The sequence below is a fragment of the Musca autumnalis genome, unplaced genomic scaffold (assembly GCF_047663935.1).
Source record: "Musca autumnalis isolate F117 unplaced genomic scaffold, ASM4766393v1 scaffold_3, whole genome shotgun sequence".
Taxonomy (NCBI): Eukaryota; Metazoa; Arthropoda; class Insecta; order Diptera; family Muscidae; genus Musca; species Musca autumnalis.
Window position 1 is genome coordinate 263,166,419 of NW_027411866.1, and position 24,405 is coordinate 263,190,823.

At 37.1% G+C, this 24,405-nt stretch overlaps 1 protein-coding gene across 11 annotated transcripts in view; it reads left to right on the plus strand.

Moving 5' to 3' along the window:
* The window catches only part of br (broad-complex core protein), a 138,558-nt gene extending 115,577 nt beyond the window's left edge, over window positions 1–22,981 (plus strand). For 3 of the 11 annotated variants that reach the window (XM_073978463.1, XM_073978461.1, XM_073978464.1), the window contains exons 3-8: window positions 3,684–3,872; window positions 3,944–4,322; window positions 4,388–4,643; window positions 4,701–4,846; window positions 4,907–4,957; window positions 9,398–11,223. In XM_073978463.1, coding sequence (XP_073834564.1) covers window positions 3,684–3,872; window positions 3,944–4,322; window positions 4,388–4,643; window positions 4,701–4,846; window positions 4,907–4,957; window positions 9,398–9,942 — 1,566 coding nt within the window. In that variant the 3' untranslated portion in view covers window positions 9,943–11,223. Of the gene's footprint in view, window positions 1–3,683; window positions 3,873–3,943; window positions 4,323–4,387; window positions 4,644–4,700; window positions 4,847–4,906; window positions 4,958–9,181; window positions 11,560–12,408; window positions 16,487–18,246; window positions 19,163–21,235 lie in introns of those variants that run through there. The other 8 variants (XM_073978454.1, XM_073978455.1, XM_073978456.1 and 5 more) reach the window with 5 other exon arrangements.
* Window positions 22,982–24,405: the final 1,424 nt, after the last annotated feature.

Here is a 24,405-nt window from a genome sequence, read left to right on the forward strand (position 1 = left end):
TGTCTTAAGTTATAACGTCAAGAAGTTGTGTCCTAGTCGTTAGTACATAGCATAAAAATAAAGCTAGAAAAAACGCTATTGTAGAAAATACTAAGCTAATTTGGCATTATACACAAAGGCATACTACACACACACCGCGTCACCAACATTAACGTTCCTTTTTGCCAAATATTAGCAATGCATTTGCCAGACACTATGTCGTCCCGCCACACCTTGCCATGCCTGCACGCGGTTTCAACTTTCGTCGGCACGTGATATTTGCTCATTTTGTTTTGTTTTGTTTGAAATATTATTTCAATTTTATTAATTAGGCTGATATTAAAGTTTTTAGCTGTTTTAGCAATAATTCAACAGTCGGGGAAGCAAGTAAAACTACGTACATTTGTATATCCATTGTACAATATCTAATATTTAAAAACAGGGATGTGCTTGTGGATCGACACCGTAATACATATATATGTATGTACGATGTAAGGTGAACTTCTTAAAGGTGTCACAGACACAAAGATTTCGGACTACCTTCTTTCTAACTAATTTCTGGTAGGTCCAGTAGCCACACATATGAAATATGTACACATGGTTTCGACAACCCTACACGAAATGAGCTCGATAACGTTTCTTTAACGGCTCATTTTGATGTAAGTACGTGTATCTTGCTAGTCAGGCAATGTTTAAGAAATATTTAACGATAAACTTTCTAAAATAGTTGTTCATTTTTGTTATACTTTACTGTTTAAGACCCAGTGCACCGCCCAATTTAACAAAAAACAACAATGTCTTTTCGGTGATAGAACCTACGATTATGACAACCAAATGAGACAATTATATCCAAAAGCCAAATAGCAATATAAGCGCCAACTGAAAACTGTTAACCTTTAGGGGTAACAAAAGCCAGGATACGTTGTTCTTTTGTGACTCACAATCTGCCTGTCATGGCACCAATGCACCGCCACCACCACCTCTCACACGAATCATACTCATTCGCCTGTTCATCATTTGCTATTTGGCACTAAAATGCGTTGTCAACTTCTGCACAAAGTGTGTACTAATAATAAGAAGAAAAAGCAATGAACAATCACAAAAAAAAGAAAAATAAGAAACTTGGTCGGTTGGTTGCATTGTTCAAATGTCGAAATGGGCCTACTTATGCAAAATTTATTTAGCAAACAGCAAATAATAACAAAAAATAAACGTTGCTAACAAAAAATGCTTAAAAAACATTATATTCGACTCGTACTTAGTAATGTCACGACATTTTGCATACTTTCTTTGAAGTGCATAAATATCGCCAGTACCAGTAGCAGCCCTAACAGCAACACCAAAGAAAAGCAAAGAATACAGCATTTAATTTGCTAAATAGCAAAAATAATACAATGCAAAACAGCACCGAACAGAACTGGCAAAAAAAAATGACAACGAATAATGCAAGCAGTCAACAACAGCAACAACTACAACCGCAGCGGCGGCCAATGGACAACGAAACACAGTGGTTAAAACTGGCAGATATCTTAAAAATACATCAGATAATAGTCCAGTGATTCAGCCATTGACACATAAGAATGTGTAAAACCTGACGACGCCAAGGTCCAAGTTATACCAGAGCTTAGAATGTGACTGTGGTGCAATAGAATTCTATGTCAAAGAAATTCTTCTGATGGCAGAATTTCGATTTTTTCATAAGAAATATCTAATGTCTCAAAATTAATCAATTAAATAATGTTGGATTCATCGTAGCGTAATTGGTATAAATATAGAACGCAACACGTCATTATTATAAAATGGCCTTTTCGCATATTTTCTACAGAAATGTTGATATGTAATAACTTTAGCTGAGGCCATATTACTCACACCCACCCAAACAAAGCGATACCAAATTATTGGATAGGTATATCCTATAAAAATATATGACCCATAGGAACTGTTTGTATTTTAAATATCAAAAATGCATCAAAAATCCTCAATGCATTTTGAAAATTTGTAACGTGCGAAGCCACAGTGCTGGAGACAGTGCACAATCAAACACCGACCGAACAGTAGTCGACTTGAGTTTAACAAATGCAACTAAACTGACAACAAATGCTGCAATAAAAACTCACAGAGATACAACAATAAAAAACATGGCAAAGCAAAAAAAATTAATTTAACATTATCAAAATATAATCAACAACAAAAAAGGGGCCGAAAAACAAAAAAAAAAACTATAACAAAACAGCAAACAGCTTTGTACGAAGCGAAGAAAAAATTATAATAAGAAGCAATACAAATCGAAAGATGGACTGAGGAGGGCTTTAGGGAGAGAACTTAGCAGAGGTGGAGCAACACAAATTAAAATGGCACAAAACTTTTTTGACACAGTATCACACACACACACACTGAGACACTCTGAGTATGTGTCTCTATTTTAAGCCCATTCCATTGTATGAAATTGTGTACATTCAATTGCAGGATGCAAATTGACATAGCGCCAAGACTGGTGGATGGCAGCGGCACTAAGCACCTTTAGACCAAGATTGTTACTACTGTTTGCCCCCATTCGTTCACGTTTTTGCATCAATAATTAATTAACTGCAGAGAAGCTCTACAATTTTAATGAGCTTTTTGGCTGCAATCGGGACACTGGCTTTGGAGCCAAGTGGTCAAGTGTTTACCTGGCCACTTGTAATGCTAATTGTCTGTCTAGTGCTTGTGTAGTTGCATTTGAAGTAGCTCACAGAATTATCTTGGGACAAACAAAACAACCAGGAGTACGCCTGTATAAAATGCCAATATTAAGCAACTTATGTATATATGTATTTCTCGTTTGTTCGTTCCATACGCCTGAGATGGTAATGGATCCCTTATTAAGCCCTTCAGACAAACGTCATGTGCAAGCATGCTGTCCCACTTTTAATGCACATAGCTGAACAGCTTGAAGCCAATTTCGGTCGGGGCGTCATTGGAAGTTGCAGCTTCTCTAAAAATACTTCCAAGACAAATGCTATCTCCAACAGTTGTAAAGAGTACAGTTTGCTTCCATGTATGTGAGCCCCCTATACTCATGCACATACATAGACATGTATGTATGGAAACGTGTAGTTTTATGTATTTAGAGAAGTTGGCTGTTTTTACTGTCTTTGCCAGACCCAAACAAGACTTTTGTCGATCAGTTGACCTCATTTCGTATAAAGAGAAGACGAAAACGCCAGCAAAATAGCAAAACCGATATTGTAACGCTGCCGACATCGTTCGGTTATAAAGCACATACATACCTATAAAACAATAACAAAAGCAACACTACAACGACACATTGTAACGATCATCATGTACTAGAAGGGTGTATGTGTGTTAGTGTTAGCATTGTGTGTATAAGACATACGATGATGATGATGATAAAGTTGGCAAAGAGTCGAACGAAAATATCTTGCCTGACGCATGACCTAATTCTTTGTGATGAACAACCATCGCATCGCTAGTGGTGGCATGTATGGCAAAAATGCCGGCACAGTGCCTCTGCGAAGCAAATATTGTGAACTTAGGGAGAATAAGAAGAACTCTTAACATTTTATATAAATCTTTATATGATGGATACATACACATGTTTACCAAATATCAGAATCCTTATTAATTGAAAATATGCACCAAGTTTTTACTAATTTGTAACATAACAATATTATTGGACTGACGATATCTTTTCTCTCTTTCAGAGTACACCTTGTAAACATCCAGTGATACTTTTACAGGATGTAAATTTTAACGACTTACATTCACTCGTCGAATTCATTTACCACGGCGAAGTCAATGTGCATCAGAAGTCACTGCAGTCGTTTCTGAAGACAGCGGAAGTGTTACGAGTTTCGGGGTTAACACAGCAGCAGGCCGAAGAAACCCATAGTGTAAGTATTTTGTGACCAGCACAGGGTTCGACTGACCTATTCATCATTTTGTTGTTTTTGTTATTTTATAGCAATTAGCTCAAATACAAAATTTGGCCAATTCAGGTGTACGCACACCCTTGAACCCACTGCACACATCCATGTCCGAGGACTCACCGTTGTATCAGCGTAATGCGGTGTCGCCGCCACCTCCATTACCGCCCACACAAATGCCCTTCTTTAAGCGTATTGGTATGTTGAGACGCGAGCACAATACTTCAACATCATCGGCCGAAGATCCCACCAACACATTGAAGCGAATGCGCGGCCCCGATAATGGCTTACCGCCCAGCAACACTAATAGTCCCGATATTGTCCACCCACGCAGCACATCTCCCCAGTTGACGCCCACAGATTTCTCCACTATGAAACACAACAACAATAATTCACCCCCACCCAAAGATGAAAAGCGTAAGTATCTTGTAGATGACACCGGGTGGCGTCCAACTAAATTAATCTTTCTCTCTTTACCAAAGGTAACGGCTCCTCGACAAATACCCCAGGCAATGGCGGCAGTGGTTCCAACTCCAGTGCAAATGGTAATGGCATAACAACCGGCGAAAAAGGTGAAAGTCTTGCTCCCTCGCCCCTAACCCGTAGAGCCGAAGATGTCAAATCGGAACCCATGGAATTGGTGTGCAGCAATAACAACGACGAACACAGCAATGATTCAAATGGCGAAAATGAACAACTTCGGGTCGGAAGTGTTGATTGCGGCAAAGGTTCATTAAGGTAAGCTACAAATGCACTTTTTCCACAAACTTGTATACTCAAGTAACATTTCAACAGCTCGGGAAACGATGAGGAAATCGAAAATACTATGCCGCCACATCAGCCCTCGGCTCCATTTCTAATCTCACCAGCCGAGTCCAAGTTATTTCCGTCAGCGTCTTTTACATTTCCCATGGGTAACCTAGACCCTGCCGCATTTGCCAGTAAGTATTGGCACACATTCGTGTGATAAACTGCTTACCTTATATCCTCGCCCTTTTCAGGTCTGAACTCGCAGATGCCCTCAGCCGCGGATATAGCTGCTTCCCCCCAAGGTGAGTCCCCTACCTTTTTCTTCTTGCTTCCAACTCATTGACATTATTACATCAATGCGTACAAAAAGAATTCTCTTATTTAAAGTAACTTTTTTGGTTAATTAATTTTAATATTTTCGATTTTGATATTCTTTATTTAACTTTTGGTTTATTTTTTATATTTTTTTTCGATAACTTGTAACGAAATTGAAATCGAGAATCCAAACATTTCATTTACTTCTCTACGCATCCATTCAGTAAAACATAAGTATCAAACTCAAATGCAGCGACACAAAGACGGAACGTGCAACAGAAAACGCCCATCCATAAACACACACTCTGCACCCACTGTTCCCTGTTTGTTCGCTAGTCGGTGATTACGCTCGCATATTCTAACTACCGATAACTGTTAATTGATCTGACCAGCCACTTACTCGCATGGGTGGCTGCTGAAGATAAATTTCTTTCTTGTTTGATTGTTTCAAATGTGGTAACGATTTCAGTTATTTCCGTCACATGATGCCTTACAGCGACATGGACCCTATGAAAATTGAAGTGATGCGCGTCCGCTTTTCTCTGGGGAAAATGGGAGGAAGGTCTGTCTGGTCAAGCTTTCGAAGCCCCAACGAAATCCTTCAGTTTTCATTGAGTTTTTTGTCGAAATATTTGTTTTTACTTTGAATTTAATTTTAGTATGTAAATTGTGTTACTTGATTTTTGCCAACGAAGAAAGTAGAGGCGTTGCTATTAAAGATTACATCCAAAGAAACGTTGAAACAGTTGAAATGGATCAGACACTCAAAAATGTAAACATTAACTACATGGTTCAGGTGCACAGAACTATTGCCCACAACTGATTATGCAACTTGTCTTTCCTTTAAGATGGGCAGTAGAAATCCAAGAAGACAAATGAAAATATATATTTTTTAATATTCCTAACGAATTGTCTATTTGTGTACTAATGCGCTCACCCTTTGATTTTTGCCTCGATATTATCCATTAAAAATGTTTAATTTGTTTACGCCTTTCATTCTTCATTTTGGTCTCCTTCTTTGGGAGTTTTTTTTTTTTTTGTTCTTTTTTATTTTTATATTTACATAAGTCGCACACTTTTTGCATACATACATCCCAGCATACATATTGAGTAATTTTAATCCCATTTGAATTTGCGTCTGGTTAATTTGATGCAATCGGAAAGGTTATAAATTGAAGTGCCCACTCCCACCTCATATCTAACGATTGGCATTATTTATTTAGTCATCTGCATATTCTCATAGTACACATTGATATACATACGTATGTACGTGCGGTGTTGATCGTTTATAACGTCAGATCGATAGTAGACATTCGTCTACAACAAATAATTCTGCGATGAATGCCGGCCTCTTCGCCAACGTTATAAACGTAATTCTACTGCATTTTAATTTAGACATTTATATTCTGTTTGATTAGTTTAGATTTGTTCGTTTTAGTTTAGAGTACACTTATCGACAGTTTTGTGTGACATTTTACGTTGTATTCCCTCAAAACATTTGCTTTTTTTGATGTCCAATTGAAAACAAATTTGGATTTTTTTTCTATTTTTCTAATATTTGACGTCATTTTCTTTAAACATGAATGTGTGTAATGTAAATCGCCCCTAACCTATTTTTAGATTGAGCTCTAATTTGTTTTATTTTTTCTTTTGGTGTCAATCAATCGTTGTCACATTGTTGTTTTATCCTTTTTTGTTTCCGGTTTAGTTCATTTAATTGAGTGTTGTTTATTTTTGGTTTTACAAAATACATATTTTAATGGTTCGTTTACTGCACACCCGAGGGACACTTACTCCTTAGCGAAGTGCAAGAAGAGGTTTTGAAGATAATAAGGTTCTATTATCCAAATAATGTAACAAATAAATTATTTGGTTGCTTCGAATTCTCATCTACAGGGTGCAAAAATTGCTAGAATATTTCGAACATCATTGTGTGCAGAAACAGTGCCTACTGCTGCATCCAACCATTTACACACACATACACGCACAAACATAACATCTAACATTTTCTGTTGCCTTCAATTTCCCAATTCATGATGACATTCCATTTTTCTCATTTTTACTAAAATCACATTAATTAAACCTCTCCTAATATTCCACACATCAAAACTCCTAATATTATATTTAAAATTACACACACACATACGCATATATTTATGTATATGTATTGTATGCATGAGTATTCCAGCAAAAGACTTCAATTCAATTAGAATTGTACCGACATACATGGAATCTCGAGGTATTGTTAATTCATTGACCAGTCTGCCAAACAGCTCTCCGGCCTTAGTGATAAGTTTTGCAAACCCCTCACTAACACATACATACACTATACAAACAAATTAGTCTTTAATTGGTATATATTTATAAGGAACAACCAACACCCCTCCCATTCCCACAAAAAAAGAAAAAACAAAACTGCATGTACATACATACATTCGATTTAAGTCTAAGGAAGAAAACAAAACTGCAATACACACACCAAAACAAATATACAACATACGTATGTAGTTATACATATTGGTGAAATGGACAAGGCTTTAGCAGCCATCAAACTAATACTTATTCCTAAGTTCAAAAATACAACAAGAAAAACAAAATAAAAAGACGAAATTGGAAAATATTGGCATTGACATTGGAACCATCGGCGGCAGCAGTAGCAGCACGTTAAGGAAGGAGTGATACAATTCGGATAATTTGCTTTTGTGTTCTACGATCATTTCTAACCGAAATTTTGTATTCTTTGTCGATTTTTGTTTTAATCAGAACCTGCAGCGACACCATGTAAAACAAGACCTTATTTATCCTAAGTTACGATTGTGATAGTTTAGTCAAAAATATTCATTTAGCGAATAAGACGACACAATTAACAGATGAATGAATCTGAACATCAAATTCAAATTTGTGTGAAAATCGAATAACAAAAGTACGAGACACCACACACATACGGTAACACAATATAACCAGCCTCCTAATGGCACTATGATGAACAATTGATACTGGACAGACTGTCAATATGCCAGCCAAATTATATTTTTCATAAGTATTTGTATTTAGCCAGCAACCCTAATACTCCTGTCTAACAATGTCCCTCTATCTAATAGACAACACAAACTATAAGGTGAAGTGAAATGCACACAAACACACATACACACACAAATATGAACACAAAATTAGATGAAATTGATGCCATTAATACGATTTGACAAACTTTACGAAGAATTGGTACATTATTTCAATTCAAAGGGCTCCGAACCGGTAAACACGATGAATTAAATGGAAGCACCCAATCCCCTACTAATGTCCTTTCTCCAACATCCCAAATACACACACACACACACACATATATGGAACACAGAAATCGTCCAAAAAGAAACACAATAAATGATGCAACATGGTGATGGTCTACAAATTGTAAATTCTCCCCAAAAGAACACTTACACAAACACCCAAACACTCTTAAAATTGTTACGTGGCCAAAAACGCAACAAAAAGAAAAATCATTTAACATTACCCGGAATACAAAAATACACGCACACACACACACGTACAGAAGAACCCACCCATCCACACAGCCCACCTAACCTACCACCTCTCCTACAATTAATCAATTAGCGAGAGAGAACGAATGAAATTGGTGGAAATTCAAAAATGGTTTGCAAAAACACAACAAAAATAGGTGATACTGCCTGCCATTCCTCCCAATGCTCTTCCCGCACAGATAAAAAAACGTACATGCGGAAGAGCTTTGTTAAGACACTCCTAACAAACAGATCGTTTTGATTTGTATACAGGTCAGGTTTATGAAGGAATCCACTGGCTTTAGTTGTCCTCCTCCTCCCAAACCCCTCAACCCCAGCATGTATGATAACCGATGCAAAACATTGAAGAGAAATGGGAAAGTTTCGAATTCGAAACCCAACTAATCTTAGAGAAAAAGTACTGATGGAAATGAACAATCAAAAAAGAAATAAATTTTACCCCAAAAAAGAAACCAAAAACTAAAAGTAAACCCAAAGTTAAATTGAGAATAAGCTAAATTCTAATCGAAAAAAAAAACATGAATACAAACTAAACATTGAAATGTAATGCTAATTAATTATTCAATACCACCACCCACCACCCTGTGTTGTTTTTTTGACTGCATTCTAATTCATAATCCAATACCAATTCACAATGGGCTAATACGACGTTTTTCTTTCCCTTGTCGTCAGGTCAACTGACGACAAATGCTTTTCAATCAACAACAACAACAACTGCAATCAACAACAATCACCACCACGACCACCACAACAATACCAACGTTCACAATTGCCACAACCAACACTACGACAACAACAACTACAATAACACTGGCGAACATTTTAAAATCGGTATTCGGCGTGACTTGTCGCCACTATTGACCACGCCCAACACTAACAATGATTTAGGTTCGGTTATGCGTGGTATTAACATGTCACCCTTTCCCGGCAACTGCAATGTCAACAATGGGCCCTCAGGCGCCAACCAACAGATCTTGCCCACGACCGGAGCAGCCAACTCTGCGAATGGTAATGCCAGTGGCAATATGTTTGCGGCCGCAGCAGCAGCCATGGCCAATATGGCCGCTTCGTCGTCGTCCAGCAATTCGAATGCCTTAAATTCCCCAGCTAACAACAGCCTCAATACATCCAGCGGTGGTGACGACTTTCGTTGTGATCCCTGCAACAAAAATCTCTCCTCACTTACACGGCTTAAGCGCCACATTCAAAATGTCCACATGCGACCGACCAAGGAGCCCGTCTGTAATATCTGCAAGCGGGTCTACAGTTCCCTAAATAGCCTGCGCAATCACAAGAGTATCTATCATCGGAACCTCAAGCAGCCGAAGCAGGAACCATCGCCCGACGTTTCGACGCACCACCAGAACAATATGGGTCTAACGGTCAACAGCAATCCCTACTACTCACCCATAAATCACCGATCGACCTCATAGGGTTTTATGTATTTCGATTACTTAGCAAATGTTCATTTTTAACCCATAAGTTCACGATGACCTTGATGATGTTACAATTAGATAACTTAGCATTTAAGTCCCAATCACACATTTCTAGAGCCTAGACATAAGCCACCAAAACGAGAGTTTTAATAAGAGTGCACCAACCCCATTGCCATGCACAACAATTCATTCGCGGTTTCCATCAGATCCCATCTACATCCTCACATCCGCATCCGTGCATCTCGTCATCTGTCAGTGCCTTGGACTTTTGTCGTGGCAAAAGAACGATGCGTTGTCCTCGACAACCTCAGCTAGTATTAAGAATCTTCCCTTCGCACTTGATGCATGCCTCGTTTAAATATATTTTTTGTTAGATTTTTTTTGTTTTCAATGAGAGTACAGTTCGTTTATATATAAACTGAATATAAAATATGTATCAAAATTTAAGCAATATAGTTAATAAGGAAGTTAATCATTTTATCAGGTTCTTAACAAACACATACAACCGCATTCATTAGTAGTCTAAAGATTTGTTAATGTGAAATCGTGGCTTTAACAATAGATTTAGGTACGTTTATTTACATACATATATACATAAACACATATTTGGTAGTTATATATACTAGATATGCTAGGTATAAGTAACAATCGGAAGACAGATTAGACTTTTTGGTTGATGTTTTATCTTTGAATGAAACAGCCGATCGACCGACCGACCGATGAACCGGCAAGATAGACAATCAACCATGCAACGGTGAACACTTGTAGTTGATAGTCCACGTTGTGGGACATTTGCCCAACAACGCTAGGTAATCCTCAGTCTTCTGTGTAAATATCAATCAACCAACCAGCAAACCAAGCAACCAACCCAATCAATTCTTAATTTAAGTTTGAAAAATGACATTTTCGAGATACTTTTTGTTTTATTGTGTTCGTTTTATTATTACTTCTTATAATTATTAGTATTTTTTGTTTGCTTTTAGGTTAAGTTCATCAATTACTTTACATATCGTTTGTTTTATCTAGCATAGAATTTAGAACTTTTTGTTATCATTGCATTTACACAATAAGTCCAAAACAGCGTTCAAATCATCCCGTGCATCCATTCATCCACCGACGCATCCACTCATCGATCGATCCGTCTATCCATCATCCATAGAACATCTAAACCCAGCGTCATTCGTGTATTCAAATAATTGGTTTTCAACACTGATAAATATTAAAATAATCCCCAAATCAAACCGATCCTTCCCAAAAAAAAAAAAAAATAAAATAAAACCTGGCACGAACCCACTACCATAACCTCCCAACTGGAACCTACGCAAAAATGTACGTATGTATGTATGAAATCACATCAAAAACAATTACCCCCACACCAATCCAACCAAACCCCCTCCCATCCATCATACTCCTATGTAAAGTGATGCTATTGACAAAAATTAAACAAACAAACAAAAAAACGTGTTTATGTTAATGCCGCCACACCGTCTAACTCCCCAGTAGGTGGTGTGCACTACCATATGAAAATGAAAAGAAAAGAAAAAGAGAGACACTAGTGACATTTTATAAATATAAAAAATAAACAACAACAACAATAACAAAATTCAATGAAGAGTACAACATAAATTGCATTCACACTCCTACTAAACAAAAAACAACAACAAATCAATCAGGCCAAAAAATGTTTCAAAATTTTACAAAAAAAAACTGTACAAATATTCTTGTTCCTTTATCCACATGAAATCCATCTTTCAAAGGATAAGGACACGGCATGCATCATTGCCCGCCTCCTTTTTCCCCGAAAACATTAAAAGCAATCTACTAATACATCGATTCGAGGATCAGGGTCAGTGGTCTCTGCCCATGCACTGAAAGTGACCACTGTCTTCCGATCGAAGCATTTGTAAGTGTTGTTTAGTTTTCGTTTTCCTTTTTCGTTTCTTGTATCGATGTGTTGTTCATAATCACAAAAGTTCAAAACTCGCCCGTATTGAAAATGAAAGCCACATACTGCAACAAAAGTCACATCCCAATCCCCGTTCAAACCTGTCACATGACAAGACAACTCAATCAGAGATGAAGAACAAGAAAACTCAATGATTTTCAGTTTTATTTTCATTTGTTTTGATCACTTCAAGCCCATGGACGCCCTTTGCCCTGAAGGGTGCAGAATGCAAAATTCTGACATGGAATTTTTGTTACAACAACACCCAAAAGAAAACATTTATTGAGCCTGGACGATTTTTGTAGGAACTTAAAGTTAGGCTAGGTAACAACAATCAACACAAGCACTACACAATGAGCTATCTAGCGGAAGCAGAACAGTAAACATTGCCAAAAACATAACAAACAAGATTAGATCAAAACAGAACAGAAACAGATACAGAACAAACTTATGCCATGTTGAATGAACAGAAAGTCACTATTGTCTCTTTTCTCTTCTCTTCCTATATTTCTATATAGGTGGAAGCACTAACCTACTCGGTGGCGTTATAGTACCCGGGGTCAATGCAAACACAAGTAGCAACCACCATCATTCCTCTCATGCACTTCACCACGAACATCATTTGCACCAAGCGAACGAACGCAGTGCTGCCGACGAAGCAAGTGAAGCCAGTGAACGCCATCAACGCGAACAAAAATCGGAGACCAGTCAGCAATCTAGTTCCTTTCCAACCACCCCCTCTCCCCATCACCACCATATGCACCACCACCAACAACAGCTCCAACAATCAAGTCAATCTGCACAAAGCCCCCCTCCCCACTCACACGCCCATTCGCCATTTACTTTGCAACAACATCCACTCTCTATGCTACCCAGCCATCATTTACACTCCCATCATGATCTGTCCACATCCGCCCACCACCACCACCACCATCACTTGAATCGAGCCCCGTCTCCGTTCGATCACCACCATCTGCTGCAGCACAGGCGTTCCTCCCTGTCACCCTCACCCACCGGCCGGTCATCGAATTCGTCGTCGGCAGCAGGTATTCTGGCCTCCTCGAGAGCATCAGAGTTGGCAGGCGGAAGCCGTCTCCTATTGCCCTTGCCTCTTAATGCATGTCACCGTTGCGATGTCTGTGGGAAATTGTTAAGCACCAAACTGACCCTGAAGCGTCACAAGGAGCAACAGCACTTGCAGCCCCTCAACAATGCCGTTTGTAATCTGTGCCATAAGGTATTCCGGACCCTCAACAGTTTAAACAATCACAAGAGTATCTATCATCGACGTCAAAAACACCATTCGTACTTCCACCATGCGTCTGTGGGTGGCCCAGTGGGAGGTCCCTCGGGTGCTGGCAGTAGATTGCACCAATCGTTAAGCTCCCTGAGCGCTGCCGCAGCGGCCAACAATTCAGCTAACAATAGGGGCAATGATAATGCTGTAGCAGCGGCAGCCGCTGCAGCAGCTGCTGCCGCCGAATTACTGCTGTCACCGATAGTCGGAGCCGCTGCTGTGGCCGGCAACAATTCGGGTCAGACAATGCAACTGTCTTCACATCAACAGCAAACATCACCCAATATTGTGAAGCCCTGTATGGATTACTTATAAGATCAGCATAATTTTCTTCAGCACCTCTTTAGTTTTGCCATGAACCCCGCAGGACCTACGCCAACATCGGCCATAGCCCACCATACGTTGTCGGGGTCTAGCCACGCCGATGATATGACAGCATCATCACAAACAGCACTACATCATGCTCAACTACCGCCATCAACGACACCAGCAACATCGTCCCATGCACCACAAGCTGCCCAGCCACCTCCACCGATAGTAGATCTGACGCAAATGGAAAGCTATGCCATGACTCCCTGTGACGATCCATACAACAATATGCATCTGCTGAATCCATAAAGTGTCTGACATTTCGCACTTCAAAATAAACGAACCACCTCCACCCACCACCTACACGCCCATATCCTCATCACCCCATCCCCAAAACCCCCTTTGGATCTCAAAAGCACTTACAAAGATTTATTTTATTAATATTTAGGCGAATTCAAAACTGTGATTTTTACAATATAACATTTTTAAAATTTCATTTTTAACACAAGAAAGATAGTGGGAGAGCCGAGCGAGAACCGAAACCTCAGCTCATCTCCCTCACTCGTATTTGTAAGTTCACCGCGTAAGAAATTGAATGCATTTTTGCTAAGAAAAAAAAATGCTCTTAATTAAGGACCCTCACCCCACCCTAGTGTATCCCATCCATTCCCAAACCCATTTAAGTGTTTGAACAAAAACAAAAATGACTTGTGCAATTGTATTTCGATTTTTTAGATTCTATTTTTTTATAATTATTATTGTTTTTTTTTTGTAACATTCTCGACAATACACACCGATCGGTATTAAACATTAGTCTGTTTACAAACAGAAAAAAATAAACCAAAAAGAGAACAAATGAAGTCACACCTCTAAAAGACCTCTGGACCGAGAGTAGCAAGATCTCGTTAATTGCAACAACTACAAGAAGGACTAGGACTTATTGTGTAAATTCAAGAGACAACAACAAGAAATCAATTCATTGTAATATAGTACTAGTAAGATCCCACTGTAGATACACGTTTTAAGCAAATCTACATTTTAGATTTACATATATATATATATACACACACACACAAACATATATAGAAATAGGATAGAGAATGGTATACATACATACCTATATATGTACATGTAAATACATTCAATGTAAATACGCGTATTCAAAACAACCACACATGAGCGAAAGGAAACCCCAACTCTAATTTTTTTAAATCTACATACATGTGTCCATATTTGGCGCGAGTCGTGTGATTTCTTTGTTATTGCTTCAAAGAATTTGGAACTTATTCTTAGGAGTATGAAAGTCACTCATATTTTTACAGGGAGTTCCCTAACTGATGTTACTGGTATCGTTTGTATAACCTTTTTTTTTAATTTATCTTTGCAAATTACTGATCCATACCTATTTTGCAAATCCCCTTTAGACTCATAGTATCTTTTTTCCGTTTTAACGGAGGCCTTGGCATTCGCCATAATACATATGGACAAATTGGCTTTATTTCATCCCAACAAACGAATATTTACATACATACACACATGTCAGAAATGTTATTTGTCTTTTTGGAATTTAATGGAAACTATTATTACTTTTACATACATACACATTTGTTTATTTTTTTATTATTTTCGCATTGGCGTTGGCTCCTTCTTTGTGTTAAACACAAACGACCAACGAATCTTGCGCTTACTTGTATTGTTTTTAGGCATTGAAAGGACTGATAGTTTTAGGTTTAAGATCAAAATCAACTGAGAATTTGTTTTAAAATTCCTTCGGCAATGGTTGACCAACGTTTTTATTGGCGATATTGTTTTAGAGGAACCAAATCAAAATTTTTTCCTATACAGAAAAAAGAAAATCCATTTTCGTTGCAAAGACTGACTTTTATTTGGGACTTTTCGCAAGAAACAAAAATTGATCTTTTTCAAAATTATTAGAAATTATTGTAAAATTATTAAATTGTGATTAACAAATGCATACCTTAGTTAAAGGATGATGATGACGACGATAAAAGGAAAAGAAGAAATCATAAAGTGTGCTTTAGAACTAAAACCGAACGATACGAAGCGCTGAGCTAAAACACAAGCAAACAAGTCTGACTATACATACATATATGCATATATTTTAAATGTTGTTTTTTTTTATTTTCTTTGTACCAAAATTACATTTTGTAAGCAACAGTTTTTCAATGTTCTACCTGCTATTCTCATGTCGAGGAGAAGAGTATGTAAAGAAAACAAACACTAAAACAATTACAACTACTGTAACTATTACATTTAAGTATTATTACTATTATTATTGTCATTATCACTGTTTAATTTGTATACAATACAAAACCCCATAATTTGTTCCAGAATTTTTGATATTTTGTGACCCCGCCCCCATCTATATATATATTTGTTTACAAAATACACCTATTTACATACATACATACATATAAATATAAATACAAACTATCTACCTACATAGAATATGATGTAAATGTTTTGTTGTTACAATAAATTACAAATGAAGATATGTACATACATGCAAACCACCTATCAACCTACAAACACACATACACACACACACATTATATACACTGACTATTCAATAGTAAGAAGAAGATGACGACGAAAACCCAAACACAGATACAAGTGTATGTATATCTGTGAGTCTTTTGTTTCCTTTACTTTTAGTACAATATTTTATTACTCTTTGTACTTTTTCTGTTCATATCCATTATCGAAGATTTACTAAATTATTTTTAGTATTTGTCCTCATTTAGCCGATGCATTAAAGCAAACTGAAAACATACATACGCCGCCTACTACCACTACATACATACATACATGCATATTTATAAATACATATAAATTACATATACCAGCCGACTACATACATACATATGTACATGCATATAAATAAACAAAAAAGAGCAAAACTTCCTATTTCTTTTAATCTGTAATACATACATACATATGTCAATGTCGATGTCACCAAAACCTTAACATACAAATCAAACAATAGCATAACAATGCAAAATAGAAATGGAACCAAACGGAACGGAACCTAGCAACCGTTGAAATTCATAGTTAAAAGTGACCCACAGATTGACCATTCAAAGTGTGGCCAGTCGTCTGAAATCAAACGGTTTGTGGTAATTACATGAAATAGAGCCAGATAGGTGAGAGCGAAATGATAAGGAGTCGAAAACATCGTTCACTTCGCGATGGACACATAAAACGTCACTCCAACAAAGATCAGTGGCAGGTCCACAGCAAGAAGTTCTAATAACTCTGAAAGCAATAACTTCAATTTATGCTGATCCTATTTAGAACTTATTTCGAATTAAAATCACATTTTCCATCACCCCATTGTTTGAAATTAATATCTGACGATGACATTTTCCACTTAGCCAACACGTTTCCCTCTCGCTTGCTCTTTTCGCGTAAAATTAAATATCACAAATCTCATCACCACTATGTCTCCTATAAATGGATAAAAAGGAAATATACCAACATAAAGATAACATGAAGAAAATAGATTTAATTTTATGAAAATAAAACAAAATACAGATCCTATAAAAATAGTAACAATAATAACCAAATAAAAGTATTAACCAATACCATGCAAGCATACATACCCAACCAAACATACATCCATACTAGCAATAGGAGAAGAAGTTAATTGAACAAACATAGTAAATCCGTTGGACCCTTTCGCAAACATTCACCGCTTCCGCCAGCAAATGTGAACATTTTTACGGCGGCGGTGTGGATGGGTCCAAATGCAATCAACAAAAAAGCGATCGCCCAACACAAAAACGAAACTAATTCCTTTTATTTTTATATTTTGTTTGTTACTCCTTTGACCTCTTGTTGCGATCTTCGCTAGCCATATTGAGATTGATTGGATTATTCGTTAACATTGTTTTTTATTGATTTGATTCTGATTTTGTTTTAGTTGAAAACTCAACACTTTGAGTGTGTTTGAAAAACATGCCTGTATTTTAAGCCAACAATCCCTTTGACAAGTGTATTTAAGTAAAGAAAATTATAATGAAAACAAAAAAAGAAACAACAATACAAAGAAGAGGACACACGAACATATTTTCATAAGGATAAGCTAAGAAAAGAAAGAAGCAGAAGGTTGAGTTATTATTGAAAATAAACGATTAAGATGATGAAAATTATAATAAACTTGTTTAATTTTCATGGTTAATTTGTTCTTGCGGTGTTCCTCATGCTCCTCTGCATACTTTACAGCATCATACGGTGCCGGGGGCACGACAATCATTGAATTTAGCCAAATATCCAACATGGAGTTGCCTACTTAGAATGTTGCTTTTGTTTTCTTTTGTGGTCGCTCTATGTTGCTGCTCGTTTTGGGGTGGTATTTGCACTGCTAATAACTGTTAAGTGTGAATGTATTTTATTTTATTATACTATGTGTAAGTTATTGATGTTTTGTACGCGTTTTTCTCGCCTCGTTGTCATTCATTTTTCGTTTTTTTTTCTAGGTGTGTAGTCTTGTAAACAATTTATATTCATATAAAAATATTTATATATTTATTTATCTAAATGGTAAACAAAATTAGTACCTAAGATCAAGCTACAATCATCATTCGTACTAATTAAAAAAAAAAAAAAACAAACATATGAAGTATATTTAAATCATCTTACATACATCTACTACTACAACAACAACAATCTGTATTATGTTCAATATGAGACAATGAAATCGTATAACCTTCCAATAAACAAATTGCAGGAAATTCGCCTAAGAAACTGTTCTCATGCCAACTATGTGGTAAGCTTCTATGTTCAAAAGCTTCGCTCAAACGTCACATTGCCGATAAACATGCCGTACGCCAAGAGGAATACCGTTGTATCATCTGCGAGAGAGTGTATTGCTCGCGCAACTCGCTGATGACCCACATTTATACGTACCACAAGTCGCGACCCGGCGAAATGGAAATGAAAGACATTAAACTGTTCAATCAATTTAATACCACAATCTGAGAGCAAACGCATGACACCATGTCATGCCAGTACTGCATTAGCACCAACGACAACTATAGTTACAGGAACAATTCTTGCCACCAAAGTGGCCGCGATTCTGACCACAATCATTTGCAACAGCAACATTCACGACATACCATGACTAGCAGAAACTTCTACGACTATTATTTATACCATTTGAAAACGACATGAAAGCAATACACACATATTCCACCTCCATCTCTTATCTATCTACCATGCACACACGTACATTCCCTTTTTAGAAACTGACCTACAGCGATTGTCTTAACTTTACGCGTTATCGCCTTATTCTTATGGACCATTGACCATACCTAACAACTATATACATACATACATATATATTTACATATGTGGCCTTCTACAAAACATACAAAATACCTTTTTTACCTCTACAACGTAGTCAATTTAACTTTTAAGCTCTAACGTTTAAGCATAACTGTAAAACTTACTGACGAACAAAGCTCTCATGCATTCTCAAGTTTGCGGAACCATTTCCATTTAGCATTTGCAAGCGATGTACCATGAATGTTGGGCTCATCGGTGAAGTGCGGCGCTTTAACTTACACATCAGAGTGGTAAACATTTAAGCATTGATTGAGGATCACTTATAAGTTGTTCTATCCTGTTAACCAATGAGAGACGAGGTGAGGATCACTTAAACGAAAAAAATCCACACTTTAACTATTGGCTTCATTTCTCCTCTAAAAAGTTCAATTCTTAAGACGAGATTTCCGAATACGAATGTAGTTAGTCTAAATTGCTAAACTCACTGACTCTCTATATGCTCTCTCTCTGTATCTATCTCCTCCACCTCTCCTCTCTTCTATACCAAATCTGGCCCTATATATCCAATTCTACTGTAACACTCCCCTCCCCACACGGGTAAGAGTAGAAGAAACGAAAAATAAATCTTCAACTCAATGCCCACAATATCCCTTACATCATCTCCCTCCTACCCCCCAAACGTAAAACACGTGTATATTTTGTAGTCATGTTCTGTGATGAATCCAGCCCTCTGTCTATAAACTAGAAGTTAACCTAATCACATCATAATTTCAATTACTCCTAGCTGTCGTTGTGTACTTTACTCTTCTCATTGAACCATCGAAACGAACCCCGAATAGTTCGCTCATTGCTCAAAAGCCTCTCTCACACAAACTGCCTTATTCTGTAGAAAAATGAACTATGCAATATTTCCCGCTCACTCTCTCTCTCTCTCTCTTCCGTTCTATTAGAGTTGTAAGTATAAATATGAACATGGATCCCTTTGGAAAGCCCTAACAACACGCCAACACAGGTTGATCTTTTCCATTATCTAGTATCGGAAATACATTCTGCCGTTTCTACCGCTATATCTACAAACCTCACCACTACTATTACCATTCATTCTCCAATCTGAAATTTCGTCTCTATACCAAAGGATGTAAATAATCAATTAGTACTCATTACTTTTCTACTCATTCTCTATCCCTACACCTATAACTTTTGACAAGCATTCAACTAAACATCGCCTCTAAAAACCATTAAAAGATTATTTTCCTAGACAGATATGTATGCCTTTGTACGTTAATACATGTGTACAACCATACATATGTACATATTTATTTAGATATACTTTATGTAGAAATATTTTGTGTTTTTTTTTTTATTTACCAAGTCTAGATCGATTTGTTTTTATTTGTCTTGTGGTAAGTTTCATAAATTTCATTTGCTTTTTAGTTTGCTCTCACTTTTCATTCTGCTTGTTATCACTCATACAATAAACACACGCTTATAAAGTTTATACAGTCACTATATAGTCACTAACCTATGTACATTATAATAAGATCAATGTTGTAACTAACCTTTGCATGTTTCTTTGTAGCTAGTTTCAGCATTGCATGACCCCGACTACTGCCAGTGTATTAATGAACACCAAGAAAAGACATCAATCGTAGGTCAATGGAGGTATTGTGTGTCGATTTGGCTGAGGTTTTTCGTCATCGAAACGATGGCTCGATTTACTTCTTCACATTACACACGAACTGGCATTGCCGCCGCCATTGACATTCGACGTTGACTTTTCTTGGGTTCATTCTACTGTGGTATTTCATTCTGGTATTTGTCGTAAATTAACATTCGAAAAATATATATTTTCAATAAAATCAAAACACCGTTGTAAATCTGGACATCTGTACAAATTACATACAAAAAAAACGACAATCAAAACAAATACTCCTTTGGAAATTTGTTTGGCATGCAGGGGAACAAATTTTCGGGGAGCATTGATTGACAGAATAATCTAAGTAAACAAATCCATTTGTAGATTTTTTCCTATCGCTTTAGAATTTCTTCAACTTCAACTTCAATCAAATCAACAATCGATAACTTCCTTTGTTATTTCTCCCTAAGCAATACACCTTTCCTTTAGACGCGTTCAATCTTATCTAAAGTTCTTATATTCTGTATTTGAAGCAACATAAATCTTATTTAACAACTACAACAACAATAGTATACATATATAAAAGTTGACAACTACAATAGTTATTATTATTATTTAATCTTGATCGCTTAGAAATAAACTATTTACTTTCTCATAACTTATTTTCCATACTGGATTCATTTGTTTCCTCATTTCTCACTTCCAATCAGCACTTGAATTTTTGACTTATTTTTGACTCCATAATCAGTGAAGCAAAATAATTAACCAGTTTCTTTGTTTCTCCACCAACGAATAGGATCCCACAATGCAATGCGTTCGACAGCGTCGTCACCAACCAGTTCTACCTCAGCCCCACCATCGCCACCGACGGCTATCACATCGCCCAATTCATCTTTGGGATCGATGGTGGGTCACGTCAACAACGGCGGAGTCCCCTTCAACCTGCATGCCTCTCCGCCTCGGCCAGGCAGTGGGGGCGCAGCAGGAACGGCACCCGCTAATAATAACAACAACACGCCGCAAATGCCTTTACGTATGCCTCCACCCACGAGCGGTGGCATTAACGAACCTCAGGAATGTCCCTACTGCCGACGCACCTTCTCCTGCTACTACTCCCTGAAGCGACACTTCCAAGATAAGCACGAGCAATCCGACACCCTATATGTGTGTGAGTTCTGCAGTCGACGATATCGCACCAAGAATTCGTTGACCACACACAAAAGCTTACAACATCGCGGTTCAAGTGGTATGTTAAAGCGGCTCCTGAAAACGTCCATGAAGAATGTGCTGGTGCCGCCGCCACACCACCACCATCACCATCACCCCCACCATCCTCACGCCATTTCACATCAACGCACTCCGCTCTTCGACTTTAGCAGTGAATTGGGTCAACCACCACCAGGTATCCAATAGGATCTGTTATGGAATGCCATCTTTTAGAGAAGCATCCCAACAAGTCAATTGAACGTATCCACATCAGCATCAAGTCACTACATCAACCGTAGTCTGTCGTGCAATATTTTAAGAAACTCCGCCACACATGGGTAAAGATATGCTGACGCACTCCAGCTACATCGCCATTTCTCCAGAAACAAACCAACTCCCATGGAAGAAACAAGTTCTTCTTAATGTACATAGAACCTCCCCCACCCCTATAAATGTAGAAACTCTTCTTTAAGTTATTACAAAGCTCTTCAGGTATTTCATAGTTACAAACATACAATGTACCACAACCACACATACATATTTACTTTTTAGAGTATGTATAATTTTTAGAGAGCACCGTACTGTCAGTAGCCTGCGGTATGGTCGGCCCTCTACTTATTTTCATAAGCACCTATGTTAAGTTCATATTTAGCAAACAACCCAGTTAAAAAAAACGTTTATAGTTTTACTTAGCAAGTCCAACCGGAGATCGTTAGTTAGCTTCGGTCTTGGAAAGGAAGAGAATTAAGGACTTTTTTCTATCGATTTATGTTGCAAACCCGAGCCGTAGAGTAAAGTGAAGATAAAAACAAACAGCAGCTGCACACAGTGCTACATGGATTATCAACGGGCCAAAACATATCAAAGCGTATACGCAATTTTTCGAAAACTCGTCACACATACACACCCATGTCCAAGAGGCTGCCGTGCATATCGGCATGTCTGCTGTTCTGTTCGTTTTTTTCTCTCTCCTGCTCTTGTTACTTTTCTTTGTCTTTATAACTTTGTACATACATACATATATATGCTCACCCACACTAACAAAGAACCAATTGTAAAATTATCTAAAAGAAAAAAAAGAAATACGGCAGGGCAAATTCAATTTTAAAATTCGAACTTGAGATTTCGAAGAAAAACAACAACAACCACAGCAACACTTTAAATATAACAGGTGAAGATAAACTAGAATTTTTACTTAATTTGTAAGTTAATACAATAACAAGAAGCACAAACAAATTATAATTACTTCAGGGAATATATATATATTTAACAATCTATAGAAGATATGTGTATGTCTACTCTCAAAAGAACATTTATTTACAACAACAAAAACAAAGGACAAACATATTCGATACAAACAAAAAAACAAAAGCTCAGTGATGTTCACCAGTGAAGTACAAATAAAAAGCAAATTCTACACACAAAAAAAGAAACTCACAACAGGTTACCGAAAACATCTAGTAAAGACCTATTTCTTTCTGTACATACCTACTTAGATGTCTCCCAGACACGTATATTCTTGTTACTTAGCGCATTTTATATCCAGCAACACACGCACACACAAACATCAGACAAACGCCCAGTTTAAACGTGAAATTTTATACAAACCAATCTTTCAACTTACATCCATACATGTGAAAATTTTAATTTTGGAAACAGACAACTTCTTGCACATATCTGTAAAATGTCTCAGGAATTTTTCAATTTACATATTTTAAAAACAATCTTTTACATATTATCTACAAGTACACATACAATGCATAGTACATAAGTACGTACACACATATATTTAGTTATGCGTATCTCTAATTATATAGCAAAAACCGAGTTATCCCACCCCCGGCCCAACCCTACAAGGCAATCACTTTCATGTTCAAAAATAAACGAATATAAATATAAGACCCACTCGCTCCTCTGTGCAAGATACGCACAAATATCCACCCACATGGAGTGCAAGTAGTTAATGATCGCCTCCTCCACACTCCAACAACAGAAAAGTTTGCTCAAGGCTCATATTTTGTAAATCCATATTTTGTAAATACATTACATAATGAACTGTGCCATCCAGACGAGGCGGTCATTTCTAAGGCAATGTTACCTCATAGAGTCAGCCTCATACAGGCCTCTACAGAATTAGACATCCATAATTTTATAACAAAACCAGACTACCAGATAAAAATGCCACTAGTGGCTCTAACGTGAATACCTCATATTTTATAAGAACAGATGCGATCCTCGAGAAAAGATGGTCCTTGTCAGGAAATATATTCTGCTCCAGACACCATGTCACTGTGCTAAGAAGACAAACAACAAATGCAATGTTATCCACGCCGCCGATATGTAGCTGCTATGCCTTGAATTCAAAGGGGGAATAAGAGAAAATGTTTGCTAATAATCTTATTCTTCCTTTTGAATCCTCCAAATAGCACCTACAGTATAGACACGTTCAACAAGTTTGTGTTATTGAAATTCATTTTTGTTGTTTATTTTTTATTATTACTATTATTATGTTAAAAATAACCGCATACCTCTTTGTAAACACACATACAAACATTTATCGACATACATATCTGCATAGATTATGTTTATGATTTGACATACCTCGTAGTTTTAGTTTTAGATGGTCTCCTCTTTTATAATTACCTCTTATTATTATTATAATTACAATTAATATTATTTTTATTGTCCTTATTATTAGTTCTTTAGGCTTTTGATTTAACGGTATATTTCGTTGAAAAGAGAATAAAAAATCTTCAAACT